The sequence below is a fragment of the Peromyscus californicus genome, unplaced genomic scaffold (genome assembly GCF_007827085.1).
Source record: "Peromyscus californicus insignis strain IS unplaced genomic scaffold, ASM782708v3 Scaffold_4__1_contigs__length_199733344, whole genome shotgun sequence".
Taxonomy (NCBI): domain Eukaryota; kingdom Metazoa; phylum Chordata; class Mammalia; order Rodentia; family Cricetidae; genus Peromyscus; species Peromyscus californicus.
The window spans coordinates 189,922,077-189,941,136 of record NW_026294562.1 but is presented as its reverse complement, the minus strand read 5'-3'; the positions used below and the strand labels follow the sequence as shown (position 1 = coordinate 189,941,136).

At 40.9% G+C, this 19,060-nt stretch overlaps 1 protein-coding gene across 1 annotated transcript; it reads left to right on the top strand.

The window, feature by feature from the left end:
• Window positions 1-346: 346 nt before the first annotated feature.
• On the top strand, window positions 347-18,785 carry CUNH19orf18 (chromosome unknown C19orf18 homolog). The gene is made up of 7 exons (XM_052760432.1): window positions 347-5,226; window positions 5,282-5,377; window positions 8,356-8,397; window positions 10,090-10,185; window positions 12,624-12,726; window positions 16,944-17,104; window positions 18,309-18,785. Exons 1-7 carry the CDS (start codon window positions 5,055-5,057, stop codon window positions 18,479-18,481), a joined length of 843 nt encoding a protein of 280 aa, XP_052616392.1. The 5' UTR covers window positions 347-5,054; the 3' UTR covers window positions 18,482-18,785.
• Window positions 18,786-19,060: the final 275 nt, after the last annotated feature.

Here is a 19,060-nt window from a genome sequence, read left to right as displayed (position 1 = left end):
GTGTTTCATGTCATTGGGATCAAGAATCATGTGAAAGCAATGATAGTAAATTTGAGGTGAGGTTGAGCCCTGAACAGGTTTGACTTGTCCTCAAAACAAAGGGGCTCTGCAGAGAACACTTAAACCTGAATATATAAAGATGTGTCCCTCAGCACTCCATGTTGAATGCCCCACAACATTTGATGAGATGACTGGAAATGTCTTCAAGCTGGTGAAACACAGTAAATCAACTATGGAAAGCAATGACTAAAAGTTGGATCATAGCAAAGAACCAGAGCAATAAAAGAAGAAGGTGCCAGATCCCCTGGTAGGCAGGATCTGGAGTCATGGATGATTGTGCGTAGGAGCTGGGGACAAAACTCAGGTCCTCTGGAAGAGCAGAAAATATTCTTAATTTCTAAGCAACCACTCTAGTCCCAACTGATTCATTAGGAATGTCCTTCAGAGTTTCCAGGCATGGTGTCTGTCTCATAATCCTACTCTTCCAGAAGGTTATCTCAAATAGAAAATTCTGCCTTGGGAAAGAACATCTTTCTGGAAATGAGGAAATAACCAGGTGAACTAAAGGGGATCTCTACTGAAATAAATTGAGATGATTCTTCAGGAAGAAGGAAGACAGAAACATGCAAATGCAGGAGACAGTGAAGAGAAAATATGTACACTTTCACTCTGAGTGATCAAACATCTGGTTGGGCTACCCTTCCCCCTCTCATTTGGGCCCCAGCTCTAAGGTTATTTGGCAATCCTCTCTGATCTTCCAGCCAATTCACTTTCATCTCATTGCCGTGCTTAAAAATTGTTTCATAGTACAAGCTGCCATGTAACATGCCTTTTATTTTTGGTTCTTTATTGTTGGCTCTCTTCCCCTATTAATAGCATACAAGGTTGTGAACTCCTATGAGAGTTGAGACTTTCTTACCCCTGTGCTGTATTGGCCAGCATAACAGCTATTATGCTGTGTGGGTGTTTGGTGGCATACCATAGCATAAGTAGATTGGTTTGCTTTTGTAATTCTAGGGATCAAACCCAGGGCCTTTAGGGTGGCAAATGTTCTACCACCTAGCTACACTCCCAGTTTGCACTGAATTCTTGACTAGGTTTTGTGCAACCTGACCTCATTAGATCAAAACTCATGATTTCGTCCAGTCTGCTCCTGTTGCCTATGGGGAGGAGAAAGTAGGGTTGAATGTGAAGCAGGGCCACAGGAAGAGGAGGTTGCAATTTTAGACAGATGTTCAAATGGTGGAAGGATTAAGTAGTCACTTCAGAGGAGAAGCAAATTACCTTGGCCTTGCAGACAGATGTGAGAAGTAGGAGTGAAACATGGGCAGTATATGTGGGGTTTCCTCAGTTGCATGGTCTTCAGTCTGTGAGGGCTGGAGAACTTTGGCTTCTGAAGATACTCTTTTACCCTGGCAACCACCCTGCCTTGTGACATCACACAGAGAAAAACTTTATGCAGGTAGAATAGACAGCAGTCATTAGGGAGCATCTGCTCTCAGGTGCACCCTCCTTGGAGGAGATTGGAGGAAGGTTTGTGCCACAAAGAGGAAGGGTCTGTGCAGGAGAATTGGGTGCCTGTGCTGATATTCTATTCAAATTATAACAAGCCAAAACCATCAGTTCTGTTTTTCTGAGCTATGAAGGCTTGCACTGTTTAACTCACTAACCCTGTGAACTAGGTACTATTTTTTTTTTCTAGGATTTACACATGAGCAAACTGAAGCTGAGGGGATTTAAGTGAATTGATGAAATTCAAAAATTTAGCTTTAGAGTGCATTGGGGTATCTACAGGTAGGGAGGTCATAGGCCTTAGTGAGGAACCTATTATAATTCTTTTACTGAATGGACATGTCAAAATCTCTTCTTAATCCATATTTTTATATCTATGTATTAGTGTACTCTCAGCTTTTATCAAAGAAGCTTATACAGGCAAGGGTTAATGCAGAGACTCATAACTGGTCAAAGTACTGAGAATAAGTAATGGTGGAATGTTTAGTCCTAAATGGAATATCTATATCACTTCCTCCAAGGCTCAAGAAGCATCATAGAAAACAAATGGAAAGAATCTAAAAGTTTGAGGATGGTGAAGTATGTTTTGAAAGGATGTCTTCTAGACATAACATGGTCATTGTACTCATGAATTCACAGTGTCTATGATTACCCATGCAGGACCCACACAGGATTGGGCCCGAGGGCATTTCATCATTGACTGGGGGAGAGACTCATGAGGTTCTACTCCTTCCTGAAGAGCTAGAGGCAGTGAGTGGCTGCTTTGTATATGTGTAGAGTTGTGTTGGTTGGTTTTTGTCAACTTGACAAAAACTTAGATATATTTGGGAAGAGAGAATCTTAACTGAGAAAATATGTAAGATTGGCCTGTAGGCAAGTCTGCAGCATTTCTTTTGATTAATGATTGATGTGGGAGGGCCCAGCTCACTACTGATGGTGTTAGCCATGGACAGGTGGTCCTGGATAGTATAAGAAAGCAGGCTGAACAACTCATGAGGAACAAAGTTAGTAAGCAACATTCCTGTATGGCTTCTGGTCCAATTTCTGCCTCCAGGTTCCTGTCTTGAGGTCCTGCCCTGTCTTCCCTGTCAGTCCTTATTGATGATGACATTGTATACTTAGGGCACAGGACTTGAATGATTCAAACTGTATAACCCAAAAGCTCCTTTCCTGAGGTCTAGCTTCAATAGTTCCAGAAAGGATTATGCAAGCTACCAAGGGAGGGAAACAATTAATAGTCCTTACTAGCTGTGATACCTATGAACCACAACAATGGTCAGCATGGCAAGATATCCATAAAGGTGCAATAGTGGCCCTCACATGTTGGTACTAACAAACAGATGTCTAATTGGACTTAAAGCTGATTAGACACTCAACAGGAAGGAAAACATGTCTGGTACTAGAATTCTAGCCAACTACCTGGGGCTAGTGAGGTCATGCATCTTAGATGTACTACTGCCATTTTGCTAGGTCAGCATAATTCCTAACTACATTCTAAATATTGGCCTTATACCCATAGATGATTGTAGTTATCACCTTGAATCAAGGAAGATTTTCTTTACAGCCAATAAAGACCATTACAGAAAACCACAACTGGACACACTGCAGAGATCAATGAGTGGTGAGGATTCCAGTTCCAGTAGATACATCTACACCACAGTCCCTGCATCTATGGCTCCGGAAAAATCACAGAAGAGGAGCAGAGAATTTGTAACAGGCAAGATATCAAGAAGCCTGCTGTGAGATCATCTCTCCTAGAAATGATAAAAAAAAAAAAACATAAACAAGACCTGAACAATGGCATTATCAGTAGACACACTGACAAGGAAGAGAGAAAATCTCACAGGATCCTGTCCCTAGACAAAGAGCTATAGGCAGCTAATGACTGCTAAGAGAAGGAGAATTAGCCAGGGATGAGCCCCTTAATTGTTTTATCTGATTCATCTAGCATAGCTCCAGGGACAGATCTGATTGGGATCAGTGAGTGAGTGAAGAAAAGACAGACAGATACAGGGACATGCAGGAAAGCTGGCATTGGGTGCCCTCTACTCTTTGCTGGAGAAACCTCAGCACCCTGGAAGCTAAGTGTGCTTATTATGTGGAGTTGAAATGAGAGGTAGTGTTATTGCATACAGCTGAACAAGGAGGAGGCAGGACTATCATGTACGGTTATGGAGGCAGGGTTTGTGTTATATGGATGGATCAAAGGGGCAGATTTTTTCTGATCTTGGTAGGAGCAGTCTCTGGAGGAGAGCAGTCTTCAGGTCATAAACATTTGGGTGAAGAAAGCTTTGGTGGATATTTTTCTGCATACACAGTCAACATCCACACTTGGACCAGAGGAAGGCTTTGCCATGTCCTTGAGCCTCACCTTCCTGGGCAGGGGTTGTGTGTGTGGGGGGGAGGGGACTTGCCATTCCTCAATAGGTTTGAGGCTCTGAGGTCCTTGAAATGGGCATGCCTATGTCAAGAGCATATATTCATTCACTCAGGTCTTCACTAACTTAGGGCTTTCTTCTCTCCCTACAGTTATCTAATACAATGTGGTCAGCCCCATTGTGTGATCATAAACACAATAAAACAGACTGAACAAGTTGTACTTGCATATTTGTCTCTCTCTTTCTATTGTCATCTATCTATTATCTGTCATCTATCTATCTATCATCTATCTATCATGTCATATCTATCTATCTGTCTATGTGTATAACATGTATGTACATATATATGTAACAGTAATACATTACATGTAGCAAGAAAACAGGGTATCAGTTTGAGGGTGGGGGGACATGGGAGGAGCTGGAGGGAAGAAAGGGAAGGGGGAAGTGATATAATTATATTTTAATTTAAAAATGTATTAAGAAGTTTAAAAAAGAGGGTTGGCAGAATTATGATCAAAGTATTTTATATATTTGTATATTTACATATTATATAGTTCTGTAAGTATAAGAATTTGTGAAAGAATAAATAAAAAGAATAAGGTTTAGAATCCAGACATTTTTTTCAAAAAGTGAGCCTCGACTACAATACAGTCTACTGCTTTCTAGCAGCCTTCTAGGTTTTATTGTTGGGATTTATTTTGAGACAAGGTTTCATGCAGCCCAGGCTGGCCTTGAAGTTTCTAACTTGTTATATAGCTAAGGATGACCTCAAACTGCTGAGCCTTCCACCTTTACCCCCTAAGTGCTGGGATTATACATGTGTGGCATGGCAGCTAGCATCTGTCACTTTCTTATGATTTATCACACTGAATCAAGACTCTCGACCACCTCCTCCCTAATCTGCAATCTCCCTGAAGGCAGGAGCCTGGTCTCTTTCCTGTCTGCCTTACCGTAGGACACCTGGCTCATTTAGTCAGTCTCCTTGGCTGCTCTGGTTCCAGGAAGGAATTCCAGGGCCATGTGGTAAGCTGACCTCATACCAGGAGCTCTAAATCAGAACCCAAACATTCCATGGGAGGCAGAGTGTCTCACTGCTCCAGTCGCTGGGCTGTTAGATAAGTATTTCTTTCTCATGTATGAAAGAGAACCGATAATTTTAGAATAATGAACAAGGTTCAGAGTTCTTCTGTGTTTTTATTTTGGTGTTTATTGGAATGCCTACTTCATGTCTGCTTGCCTTATGTAGATGAGCTTTATCCTTTTGGGAAAACAGCAGGTTCACCAGGTAGCTTCAGCGATGACCTTTCTCATTGCAGGGGGACTAAAGACTTGTTTCTAGGGGACTGAAAGGAAGTTAATTACATTTCACTGCTACAAGTTTTCTTTTCAAGGGAGTGTACAGTTACAAGCACCAAAAGCGCCTACGGAAAAACCCGGAGGCCCCAATTCAATAGCTCCAGAAAACGCAGTAACCCTAACACCTACAAGTAAGTCATTGCCTTACTTATTGAGGTGAGGATAAGAACTGGATGGTGTGTGTGTGTGTGTGTGTGTGTGTGTGTGTGTGTGTGTGTGTGTGCATGTGCATTTGTGGGGTTTGTGTGTGTGTGGTGTGGTGTGTGTATGTGGTGTATTGTATGTGTATGGTATGTGTGGTGTGTATGTGTGCATGCATGTGTGGCGTGTGTTGTGTATATATGTGGTGTGTGGGTGTGGTATATATACATATGTGGTATATATGTGTGTTGTGTGTGTTGTAGTATGAATATGTCTTGAGTATTTGCTAGTAGTGAAGTCCAGAGAAGAGTTAGACAAACATTTGAAAGGAAATCAAATACTCTGTGCCTCAGTGTGCTTTGTGTTTCTCATTAAGGGCTACTGTTTTCTTCCATTGCCTTTCACTTTAATCAGTGTGCAGAGCAACCTTGAGTCTATCTCGATTCTATGAATGACTTCAGTTGTAATTTGCTGTACATGTTTCAGTGGTTTATCGAGCTCACGGGTCCAGACACAGAAGCTTTGCAAAGATCCTGCATTATTTACAATCCTCTACACTTTCTGGGCTCATTTTTAAAAATAGGTATTCACTATACAGCCCAGGCTGGCCTGCAGTTCAGAACCCTGTTTTGTCAGCCTCTCAAATGCTAGAATTATAGACATGTGCCATTTGTCTCCTAGGCTGTGGTTTTTAATTTAAGAAGAAAAATCATGGCCCTGGGTTTGGTCCTCAGCTCTGGAAAAGAAAAGAACAAAAACCATTTATCTTTTAAAATTTAAATTTGTATTTCTTTTCTAGAAGTTTCATACATGTATGCAATGTTTCTTAATTATACCCACCCCTTTCTCTGTTGCTCCTCCTCTGTACAGTAGTACCCTTATTACATCTCACCCCAAAGCTTTGTGTCTTCCATTTATAATTTAAATTAATTTTTTCAAAATTCAGAGTCCAGTTAGTGCTCATGTGGTGCAGGGTCATTTACCAAGGCATTGGGAACCTAACATGGGCAACAATCATAAAGAAAAGTGACTGTCCACCTCCTAATGAATATCAACTTCCAATAAAATCCTCAGTTGGGGTGGGGCCTTGGAAGCCCTTCTTCCTCCATGCTGGAAGTTTTAATTGACTTGATTGTGTACAGATAATCACAGCTGCTGTTCATGAGTGCAAGAGCCATGTTGTGTCCAGAGGATAACATTTCACAACATGCCTCCCATCTTCTGGTTTTCTTGCCCCCTTCTTCCGCAGTGTTCTCTAAGCTTTAAGGTGTGTGTGTGTGTGTGTGTGTGTGTGTGTGTGTGTGTGTGTGTGTGTGTGTGTATGTGTATAGTTAATAACAGATATATCATTGTTGTTGTTGGTTTTACTCTTTTACTCTTTTGGGGGCCCACCACCCAGCTCCAAATAAATACACACATAGATCATAGACTTATTGTTACTTATAAATGCCCAATCTTAGCTTGGTTTGTTTCTTGCCAGATTTTCTTAACTTTAACCCATCTGCCTTTGCCTCTGGGCTTTTACCTTTCTCTATTTTTGTATACCTTTCTTTCTTACTCCATTGCTGGTTGTGTAGCTGGGTGGCTGGTCCCTGGTGTCATCTCCTTATTCTCTTGCTCTCTCTTTCTCTCCTCCCAGATTTCTCCTTCTATATATTCTCCTTGCCTGCCAACCCTGCCTATCCTTTCTCCTGCCTTTCTATTGGCCATTCAGTTCTTTATTAGACCATCAGGAGTTTTACAGTAACACAGCTTCACAGAGTTAAACTGTGAAGTTAAACTGCAAATACAACATAAACAAAAATAACACACATTAAAATAATATTCTACAACATACCATCTATAGCTGAGCAACTACAGGCATATATTTCTATCAGTTTGAACAGTAATGCATTAACCACTGCTTACTGCAACAAGAAGCTTATTTGACTCAGGTTGTGGGCAGCACAAATATATGGGTATAAGTATAAGGGCAGGACTAGAGAGATAGATCATTGGTTAAGAGAGCTGGCTGCTCTTCAGAGGACCCAGGTTTGATTCCCAGCACCCACATGATGGCTCATAACTGTCTGTAACATCAGTTCCAGGGGACCTCTTCTGAACTCCTTGGGCACCAGGCATGCATGGGGTATACCTACATCTTTGTCACTGTCATACCAGTGGGCAGATCTTGCCTGGAAGATCAGTATTGTATCATGTAGTGTCCAGTGCTGGGTGTCCTTCCAACCCCGTAAGTGTACATAGCACCTTCCAGCACTTTGAAAGCCAGTCAGCAGGGAAAGAGTTTCCTGTTTAGTTCAAAGTTATAAGAAATCATTTGGCCAGACTTTGTGGTTCACATTTTAAGACCTAGCGCTCAGAAGGCAGGGGCAGATAGATGGTTCTCTTCAGTTCCAGACCCTCTAGGGATACTTAGTGGCACTTTTTCTAAAAAAAATAAAAACCAACAATGACTACAACAAAAAAAAGATAAGAAATGATTTATCTTAAAACAGTAGAACTGAGCCTGATGATCTTTGAAGTCATGTATGTCTCCCCATAAGAGAAGAATGGAATTTCACTTCTATACAAGGAGAGGCTATGCCAATGATACAGTCACATCTCATCTGCATCCAAGGAAAGGCTGTTATTGATGTCTTCACTGGCCCTCGCTCCCTGTCTTTGTGATAAAGCACAACAGTTTTCAACTCTGTCTTTTCATGTCCTTATCCTGGAAGAGAGTTTCTCAGGTCACATGACTGTAAAATCTCACAGTCACAAAATAAAGCAGGAGATATAAATAGGATACCATGATTTTGGCAAACTTATATGCCTGCAAGATACTGGGATAGATTTATTAACATTTATATTTTTCACTATCTGGAAACCCTGTGTTGACGTCCTTGTCTATTACCAAATTATTTCCCCATTTTCCTAAATCTGTCTTAAATCAGTATCTTCTCTTGGGTCCCCTTCAATGGCCTTCTAGGTGCATCAACTCTGAAGTCCTCAGAATCCCAGACAAGTAAAGGTGAGTGAGGGAACTGGGAGCAGAGGTGGGATCCATGACATGGCCCAGGCTGGTACGATGTGGAACTCTGGAGGGTACTGGTATGTATGATCACCAGTGTAGACAGCACCTAGGTGCAAAGTAGATAAAAGCCACTCCCTTTGAAGAGTCGATTTGTGATGCTGCCACTTGATACTCACTAGGGATTAGCAGAGAGGCTGTAGACTACAGAGCACAGGCTGAGTAAGAGCTCCAGCTCCCTTTGGGTGGCATAGAATATGCAACCATTCCCTCGCAGTCCTGTTGCTGATTTTCCAGGGCTTCTTTGCTCTTGACTTTTCTGCTTGGAGCTTTCTCAAGACTGCTTGCCACAGAGTTCTCTTTAGATGAAAGGCCACCTTTCTGCCTTGCTGTTTTTCCCACCTTAGAAGTTCCTTCTGGGTCTTTTCATATCTGTTAAATAAATACCTGCCAGGAGTTGATTCCTCACTCAGCATTCTTGATTTGTATTTTTAATTTTTATTTTTTGATAATTTCATACGTGAGTACTGTATTTATATAATTTCATCCCCCATCCTCTCCAATTCCTCCCATCCCCCCATCACTCCCTATAAAATTCACTTCTTTTAAAATTATTATTGTTATCGCACACACACACATGCATCCTACTGAGTTCATTGTGCTGTTGGCATGCACATTTCTCTAAGGCTGACCACTTGAGATTGGATAACCAATATGAGGACTAGTCCCTGGAAAATCCAGATTCTGCCTGTCTCCACAGCCATTGATGGTCTGCAGCTCTTCATCTATGGGCTGGGATTTGTGCGATGTCTCCATTCCAGGTTGGTATGTCAACTGGCATTGTCATTATGCAAGTCTTGTTTAGGCAACCATAGTGTTGAGTCTTTGTAGAAGCATCTTCTCTGTCATGTCTAGAAGACACTATCTCCCAGAAGCATCCTGGTTCTTTGACTCTTACTAGTTTTTCTACCCCATCTTCTGAGATATTCTCTTTGTCTTGTGTGTAGTTGTTGCATTGTATATGTACCAGTTCAGATTGAACACCCCTAGTCCATTAACCTTTGTATTTTGACCAGTTTGGATCTCTGCAATAGTCTTCTCACTCCCTATTTGTAGCAAACTTCACATAAAAATTCCCAAAACTCAGCATCTCAAGCTCTTTCCTCTTGTTTCTCAACTCTGCTTTAGTCATTGCCTCTCACCAAGACTACTAATGCCTCCTTTGCCCAGGTCTCTTAGGCTTTCCCTCATGCCCAGGATAGTGGGAAGTTTTCAGTTCTTATTATAATTAAACTATCAAGAGCCCATGTTCTTTTTTCTGCAGTGTTTCATTGTGAACAGTTGAAGGTGTACAGGAAGTCTGGCAGGACTATAGAGTGGACCCCATGCACCACACATCCCATATGTGTAGTTAGTGCTTTACATTCCTATTGTTTTCTCAGGCTTGGTTGACTCCTTCCACTGAGGTCTGAACATCAGGGCATTGTTCAATTGTTAGGAAAACTCTCCTTTCAGTGGAGCAACAGGAAGAGAGAAAAGACCAAGTGTGGCACAAAAGGTAGTCACCTCAAGTGGTCAGGCTTCGCAGGTGGCTGTCCAATATACTTGCTTTCCCAATGGCTTTTGTTTAAAAATATTTTTGTATAAAATAATATTTTGTACAAAATGATTCTTTTTATTTTTAAATTTAAGGAACATCACAGAATAGTGATACACCTGAGCCGACAGAGATCTCTCATGAGTTCATGCCACGTTCTGCAGTCCCCAGGTTCAACTCTTGGAATGAAGGTATCTGGGATTACATCATGAATTGCCCTGTAGTTTCTTCTTCTTATAGCATCTTACACCTTGAGACCATTAGGGCAATATCTTGATCATAAGCCAAGGTGACACATGGTAGGTGCCTGGTGACAAGAGTTCCTATCAAGGGTTAGAATATCTATGGGCAAGGAGTCAGTTTATCTACAGATTACAGGTTGTTATGTATGGGTCGGTAAATCTATAGGTGATGGGTGTTGTTATAGTGACCAGTACATCCATAGTGTAAGATTGAGGGCTCCAGTAGGAGGTGACCACAGGAAGAAAGTCTGGGGTTTGGGGAAGTAAAATTGAAAAAAATTAAAATGATTGCATTATTAATGAATTAAAATGTGTCTCTGTGTCTCTGTGTGTATGGTGCCTGTGGATAGATGGACATGAGAGGACATCTTTCATGACTTGATTCTCTCCTTCCACTCTGTAGGGGGATCAAACTTAAGTTGTTAGGTTTGGTGGCAGGTACTTTTTTTACCTACTAAGCCATCACTCCAGCCTCAAAATTGTTTCTGTACAGAGGGGCTCTGCAGTCTCACATTAACATTTTCTTTTAGACAGGATCTCACTATGTAGCCTGACCTGGCTTTGAACTCACAAAGATCCCCTTGTCTCTCTCTGCTTAGTGCTGAGATTAAAGGCATGTACTAGAATGCCTGGCAGTATTTTTTCTCCTTTAAAAATTGATGCTCATTCAAAGAATAAGAATATGAAGAATAAGAATAAGAAGAGGAAGAGAAAGAAGGAGGAGGAGGAGGAAGGAGGAGAATGCCCATTCTTTGGGTCCCTTCTCTCTATTTTTCAGGTATTTCTCAGGATTCCAAGACTGAAATACTAGCTAGGGCTAGGTAGCAGGACAGACCCTCAAATGAGGTCAACAATGTTGCAGGGCATCTCCTCAATGGAGGTCTTGTAGAAAGTATCAGTGTCTTGAAGAGTTCTCTTGTCTTCTTTTATTATGTATATTACTTTTCTGTTGCTGTGATACAGTACCATGATCCAAATCAATTTATAGGAGGAAGAGTTTGGCTTAAGGCTCCAAAGGAGAGTCTGCAATGGCAGGGGATACATGACAGTTAACATCCAGGACAGGAAACAGAGAGAGAGAGAGAGAGAGAGAGAGAGAGAGACAGAGACAGAGACAGAGACAGAGAGACAGAGACAGAGAGAGAGACAGAGACAGACACAGAGACAGAGAGAGACAGAGAGAGACAGAGAGACAGAGAGACAGAGGAAGAGACAGAGAGAGACAGAGACAGAGACAGAGTCAGAGAGAGAGAAAGAGAGGGGTCTTTGACTGCAAATGTGATACAGAGCTAGCCTCAGAATTTGTTAAAAATTAATTTTTAACTAAAAATTACACAATATATTTTGATCATATTCTTCTTCCCAACTCCTCCTAGATCCTCCCCATCTCTGTACCCACCCAACGTCACAATCTCTTTCTCTAAAAATATTTCAAGCCCCCAAAACTAAAACTGAAAATCAAAACTATCAACAACAACAAAACAAAACCACATAAGACAAAAAGTACCTAAACAAAAAGCACATTAAAAAGAACCCCATGGAGTATGTCTTGTTTTGGCCAGCTTCTCCTGGGCATGGGGCCTGCCTTGGAGTGTGGTTGATATACACAGTGACACTTCATAGGAGAGAGCTGATTTTCCTCTCCCAGGAAGTATCAACCACAAATAAATTCCTGGATAGGGATGGGACTTTGTGTCCACTTCCTATTCTCATTTCCTGAGATTTTATCTGGTTTAAACTTTGGAAGGTCTTGTGCATGCTGTTATAGTCATATGTGTATCAACTCTATTATGTCTGGAAAAAGCTTGTTTCTGTGGGTCATCCACCACTTTTGCCTTTTACAATCTTTCTGCCTCCTCTTCTGCATAATCATTTGTATCACTCAGCTACAATAACTACAATACTACTTATAACAGTGACGTACTTGCAAGATATGCTGGTGTAATAGTGGCACAAATATTACGGGAGTAACCAACTACCCTTTGATTGGATTTAAGTTCCACTCCGTGAGATGGAGCCATACTTGACACTGCTCATGTGGCCAAGGACCAGATACTTAATAGGTCATGAGTCCTAGTGGAAAACTTGCTACTATTATTCTGCTAATGGAACAGCAATAAAATGACATACTACTGTACCCATCGATCAGAGTATCACTTAACTCTTATCAGAGAGGTTTCTTGTGATAGATTGGAATTAACATGGGGACCCACAACTGGACAACATACAGAGACTGAGAGACTTAGGAGTGAGTACTCAGCCCTAAATGGGAGATCTCTAACTTCAGTATTTTTCAAAATTAGGGATGTCATTTGTAAAAGTATTGCCAAATTTAGTGTTTGTTTCCTTTTATTTTGTAACAAACTTCTTTTCTTTCCATTTTTTAGTAATAATTCCACGTAGACCTGGTCTTGTTCATGTAATTTCAGTTTCAAGTATAGCCTTTGTTGTTGCCCTGATATGTGGACTCATAATCTCCTATATGATACAGTAAGTATATGCCTCCCCCATTCTTAACTAATAAGGCAGGAAATACACAAGGAAATTATTTAGTGTCAGAGGATGGTGATGATGATGATGATGATGATGATGACATTCCTTCTAATTATTAAATTATTATGATCATACTACATTTCCAGACCAGTGTATTCCAAAGTGTGGATTGTTGGTTATGCTAGCAAAGGAGGAAGAAGAGAAGGAAGAGGAGAAAGGGGAGGAGGAGGAGGAGGAGGAGGAGGAGGAGGAGGAGGAGGAGAAAGAGGAAGAGGAGAAGGAGAAGAAAAGTAGGCCAGATTAAAATTTAGTGGAATTGAAATATCAGAACCTCCCCAGTGTTGGGGTTACAAGTGTGTACCAACATATCTGGCTTTTTATGCAGGTCCTTGAGATTTAACTGAGGTCCTCAGGCTAGGGTGACAATCACTTTGCTGACTGACTGGTTTTTAGAATTTAGATATTGGGGTGAAACTCTTATCTTTTAAAAATATTTAAAATGTTTTTATTTCTTCATTGGGAGTTTCATACAACATACTTTAATCACATTGGTTGGAGCTTTTTCAAAGTGATGTGGTCGTTTTGAAACTATTAAGCCAAAGTGGCATCATGCTATTTAGACCACATTCTGGTTCAGTCTAGAATTCTATTACATCTTACAGAAACAGCCAAAGAAAGTACAAACTTCCTTTAAAGTTGGTGGCCACCTGACTATAGCAAATGAAGACATTTATAAGAAAGAAACTTATTTTTGAGAAGGATTTTTTTTGACACAGAGTCTCACAATTTAGCCCATGCTAGCCTACAATTTACTGTTATTCTGTCAAGCCTGTGCCTTGAGCTGGGAGTATAGATATGCTGAGCACAGATTGTTTCTAGATATTTGACTTATTGTGGATTTTTTTGGTATTCATATCAACATTTGAAAACGTTGAGTTAAAGTAGTTATCTTCATTCCTGTATGTTTTTGAATCCTCAAAAATTTGTATCTGAGACCAATGCTTCACTCTTTCTGAATCATCTTCAATACATTTAATGAACTATTTTGTGAGAATGGTTTTTTTTTTGCCATCTCACAACCTGTATCTAGGATGATATCCCTGCTTTTCTTCTATCACTGCTCTTTAGAATACAATGAAGCTAGTCATCAAAGTATTCTTTATTCCCCAGGTCACATAGAGCTAGGTGGATCAGTAGTATATCGGGAGAAAGTAAAACACTGTCATCCATTTCCACACCAAACAGAGTCAGCTCTCCACAGATCCACATACAGAGTTGAACTGACAGTGGCCAGAGGGAGGCGCTACTTCAACTGCAAACTTTAAGGGAATGTTTAAAAATTCACTAATCAGGATTGTCTTAGGGCTTCTATTGCTGTGAAGAGATACTGTGACCGTGGCAACTCTCATAAAGTGTTTAATTGGGGTTGGCTTACAGTTCAGAGGTTTAGTCCATTATTGTCATGGTGGGAGGCATGGCAGCAAATAGGCAGACATGGTGCTGGAGAGGTAGCTGAGTGTTCAAAATCTGGATACTGCTGGCAGCAGGAAGAGACAGTGACACTGGGCCTGGCTTGAGCACTTGAAACCTCAGAGTTCACCCCTAGTGACACACTTCCTCCAATAAGGCCACACGTACTCCAATAAGTCCACATCTCCTAATAGTGCCACTCCTTATGGGGGTCTTTTTCATTCAAACCACCATATTCCACTCCCTGCCCCCCATAGACTTGTGGCCATATCATAATGCAAAACTACTTTCAGTTTAACTTCAAAAGTCCCCAAAGTCTATCAAAGTCTCAGCATTGTTTAAAAGTTCAAGATTCAAAGTTTCTTTACAGGAGATTACAGTCAAGAGATCAAAATCCAATCAAAAAGCAGATCGTGTACCTCCCACATACAGTGGCTCATATATACATTACTGTTCCAAAAGGGAGTAAAGGGAGTTTAGTGAGGAAATACTGGACCAAAACAAGACTGACAACTAGCTGGGCAAACTCCAAACTCTGCATCTCTGTGCTCTTCAGATCTCCAACTCCATTCAGCTTTGTTGACTACAACACACTTATTACTCTTTGGCTGCCTCCACTCCCTTTTAGCAACTTTCCTTGGGAGGTGTCCATGGCTGTGGCATTTCCAACGTTTTGGGGTCTCCAAGGCAATCCAGGCTTCTTCACAGCTTCACACAATGGCCTCTCGAGCATCCATGCAGGGACATCCCTGACACGTGCCTGGGCTCAGTGGCTTTCCTTAGCCATGGAGGGTGATTCCATAACCGCTTTCTTCCATCCTTGACTCTTTAAGGAAAAACCACATGGCTGAAGCTGCCAAGTTCTGCTGCTTGCTAGGGCAAGCAGTCTAGTCTCTATAGACTAGACTGGCCTTGAACTCAGAGATAAGTTTGCTTTTGTCTCCTGAATGATGGGATTAAAGGCTTGTACTGCCACACTTGTATTTAGACTGTTCTTGAGTTCCTTTTCAGAAGTTGGAAGCTTAGCTAGGTGGGGTTTCACTTTCCGAATTCCATTTAGCATCAGGGTTTTCTTTAAATTCTTCCCTGGTGCCCCCTTTTCTTTTCAAATTGTGTATTTTGTGTTTTTGTCTTGCTTAGCTTGCTCCTTTTTATTATAGATCTGCATAGTGTTGGCCACTAGTAACCAAGCAGAGTTAATGTCAGGTTGTTTTGAAATGTCCTCTGCCAAAGCTGTTAATCTATAATTCTTTGACTTAGCCTCAGGCAGATTTTTCTTTTTGGACAAGGGCAGAAAGCAGCCATATTCTTTGGCAAAATGTCACAAGAACTGTCTCTAGGCCACATATTAATATTCTTCTCCTCTGGAAACATTTGAATTGGCCCTCACAGTTCAAATCACCCTTAGCACCGCTGTCTTCCATGCTCTTACTATGTACGGCCCAATAACCCATGCTTAGAGTGTTATACTGCTTTTCTAACCCAAAGTCCCAAAGCCCACATTCCTCCAAGCAAAAACATGGTCTGGCCTATCACAGCAATGCCTCAGTCCCTGATACCAACTTCTGTCTTAGTTAGGTTTCTATTGCTCAAAGCTCAAAGCCTCCCCACCCCACCTTCTGTATACTTCCTCCAACAAGGCCATACCTCCTAATAGTGCCACTTCCTATGAGCCTATGGAGACCATTTTTTATTTAAACCACCACAAGAGTGAATGATATTTTAATGTAGTGTTATAAAATATCAATACTAAAATAGCCCCAGTTTACAAAATAACAACATCTTTCTGTATGTGAGCGAGTGTGTTGCTATGTGTGGCTGGAGGCCAAGGTGTACTTTGGGTGCCATTCCTCAGGGGCAATCCATCTTGTTATTTGAGATCTTCTGGGATCTAGAATTTACCAGTTTGGTTAGATGAGCGGCCAATGAGCTGTGGTAATATGCCTGTCTCTGCCTGCTCAGTGTTGGATTACTAGTATGTACCATCACATCTGACTTTTTATGTGGGTGCTGGGGATTGAACTCAGGTCCTCAGCCTTGTGTGACAAGCTCTTCACTGGCCAACCTGTCTGCTTAGCTCCAATTAAGTACAGGATCTATACTGGGCTAAGCCAGGGTTTTAGAGGCTCTGGAAAAGGAACTATCAGTAATATCCTACACTTATTTAAAATCTTGACATTTTGTTCATTGTGGCTTTTCTCAGCATTAATTTTGTTTTATATCATATTGCATTGATAGTAGTTTCCGTTGTAAATTCCTTGAATTTTGTAGCTAGTCTAAGTATGTCACTCACATCCAGCCCTGCTTTAGTTATGAGGTTTGGGACTGTCAGAGTATTTGTTGACATGAATCAACTAGGCCAGATAAGAAATTTGAAGTCTCACATAAATGTATTTTTCTGCCTCTGTTCTCCATCTACCAACATGTATTAGCAATGCCTCTTGAGTCAAAAAATTCTATGATCTTGACTGTAGTGACGACTGAGGGTTAAGAGCACTCTAGGTTCTTGCAGAGGACTGGGGTTTAGTTTCCAGCATCCTGGTTGGGTAGCTCACAAGTACTTGTAACTTCAGATCTAGGGAATCTGATGTTCTCCTCCCTGGTCTTCACAGGCACCTGATACCACCTCCCCTCCCTATTATAAACACACATATAAATAAAACTTTAAAACCTTCAATATAAAGCAGGATGATTCACTGTAAAAAAAAAAAATCTGCCTAACATTCATCTCTATCTTTCTTCAGTCGGCTGGTAAAAGCTGAGGAAAAACAGCAGCTTGCAGCGTTGTATGAAAATGTCGAGATTCCACTTTTAGATGAAAAGGAGGTCTCCGAAGGTGATGGCCAGGCTGAGACTGCTGAACCACATCCAGAGAATGAGGAACTGGGGAAGTTCATTGGTTCAGGTGCTTTGTCCTGTCAGATCAAGGATGGGAATGAATGGTGGCTTAGTTTTTCAAAAGAAAATATAACTGGAATAAAATTGAGTCTGAGTTAAGGAAGATGGATGTTCATGATGTAGAAATGAACCATTCTCATCACACCCCAGGGATCAATGGGTAGCTGTCTAGTTGCTTGATCCTCAATATGGGCCAATTCCAAGAATCCATGACAGTGTTTAGGAAAAAAAAAAACCTTTGTTTTGAATGAAACTTTCCCTTGAACATATTGGTGCATTATTCCTGTATCTAGAACATCTACAAGCAGACTTTCCATTTGCCTCAGGCTGGTATAGACATGGGTTCCAGATCCATACAACAAAAATCATTTCTCCCAGTGGAAGGACCCTATCTGAGACACAGACATATTATAGATGCCTACATGTCATTGTGAGGAGAAGATGCCATAAATACTTCATATGCTTGATTTTGTAAAAGCTTTCAGGTTCAACATGTAAAGCTCAGTGTCTGGTCCCAATGCAGCAACATCCTCCACTTCATTCTTAAACAATTCTAGATGTGCCCAACCCAAAAGAGACAGAGACTAAGAGCATAAGTGATGATTGTTGCCTACTGAGGCTGACCACCTTTGTAAGCCATGGAAAATATTTTCTAATGTCTTTTTATTACATTGGGTTATTGGGTATTTTATTTTATTTTATTTTATTTATTTTTTTTTTTTGGTTTTTCGAGACAGGGTTTCTCTGTGTAGCTTTGCGCCTTTCCTGGAACTCACTTGGTAGCCCAGGCTGGCCTCGAACTCACAGAGATCCGCCTGGCTCTGCCTCCCGAGTGCTGGGATTAAAGGCGTGCGCCACCACCGCCCGGCGGGGGTTATTGGGTATTTTAAAGGGTTGAACATAGAATGTAATAATTTTAAAATTCAAATTTCAGCTGAGGGTTGGTGGCTCACACCTGGATTCAGAGCACTTGGGAAGTGGTAGCAGGATGGTGAATTCAAAGCCAGCAAGAGCTTGTTTCAAAAAACCAAACCAAACCAAACCAAAAACCAAAGTAAAATCTTAAAAATTTTACTATCCTTCTTAGATCAGTAACATTTATTATTCTCTGATAATGTTTTTATTTTTTCTATGACTACCCCCTCACTGCTTTGTCTTCATATCTATCCTTCCATTACTCCAACCTTGATAATATCGTTTCTATATTTCAGTTATTAGAACAAAAAGAAGGGAACACATTTTGAAGAAGAAAATGAAGGGAGAGCAAAATCTACCGACAGAGAATACATTGGAGAGTTCAAATTATGCTGACCAAGTGGAGAGTCATGACAACGTGGAGAGTCATGACAGCATGGAGAAAGATGAAGAAGAGGAGAATCTATGAAAACAGAAGAAAACTGTAGCATGTGCTAGACAACATGGAGACCAGACTGCATGGATCACAGATGACTAAGAACATGAACAGGACTTAATTCCAGAGAACCTTGTTTCTTAGCTGTGATAGTCCATGAATAATTATAACTTAAGTAGAATATAGAAAACAACCTGATTTCGTTAACGATGAAGACAAATTGTCAAGGATTTTCTTCTTTGGCTTCAGACCAGAAATAAAGCTTATTCCTTTATTTGAGGGATCCTTCTTGACTGTGATAGCAAAATATTCTTATTAAAAAAACTTTTCTAAGGGATGTTTCTATCAGATCCAGTCATTTATCTCAATGTTACACATGAAGACACTGAGGATATCTTAATATAGTACTAGATTAAGACGTGGCAACCTCAGTTGGTTCTCAGCTCTAATGAGGGAACTGAGGAGCTATATATCCAGCAAACATATGCAGTAGGCTGTGAGTAGCCAAGAGCTGTGGGAAGACAGAAGAGGCAAGCCTCATATAGGTCCAATCTTTTGACCTTTCAACACAATATTGTCATGTACAAAGTTCATGCTGGAGAATCAAGCAAC

Coding starts and splice junctions, on each gene's coding strand:
- CUNH19orf18 (XM_052760432.1), top strand. CDS start 5,055: ATGAACAAGGTTCAGAGTTCTTCTGTGTTTTTATTTTGGTGTTTATTG. Junction 5,378..8,355: donor AGTAACCCTAACACCTACAA/GTAAGTCATTGC, acceptor ATGGCCTTCTAG/GTGCATCAACTCTGAAGTCC. Junction 12,727..16,943: donor ATAATCTCCTATATGATACA/GTAAGTATATGC, acceptor ATCTTTCTTCAG/TCGGCTGGTAAAAGCTGAGG.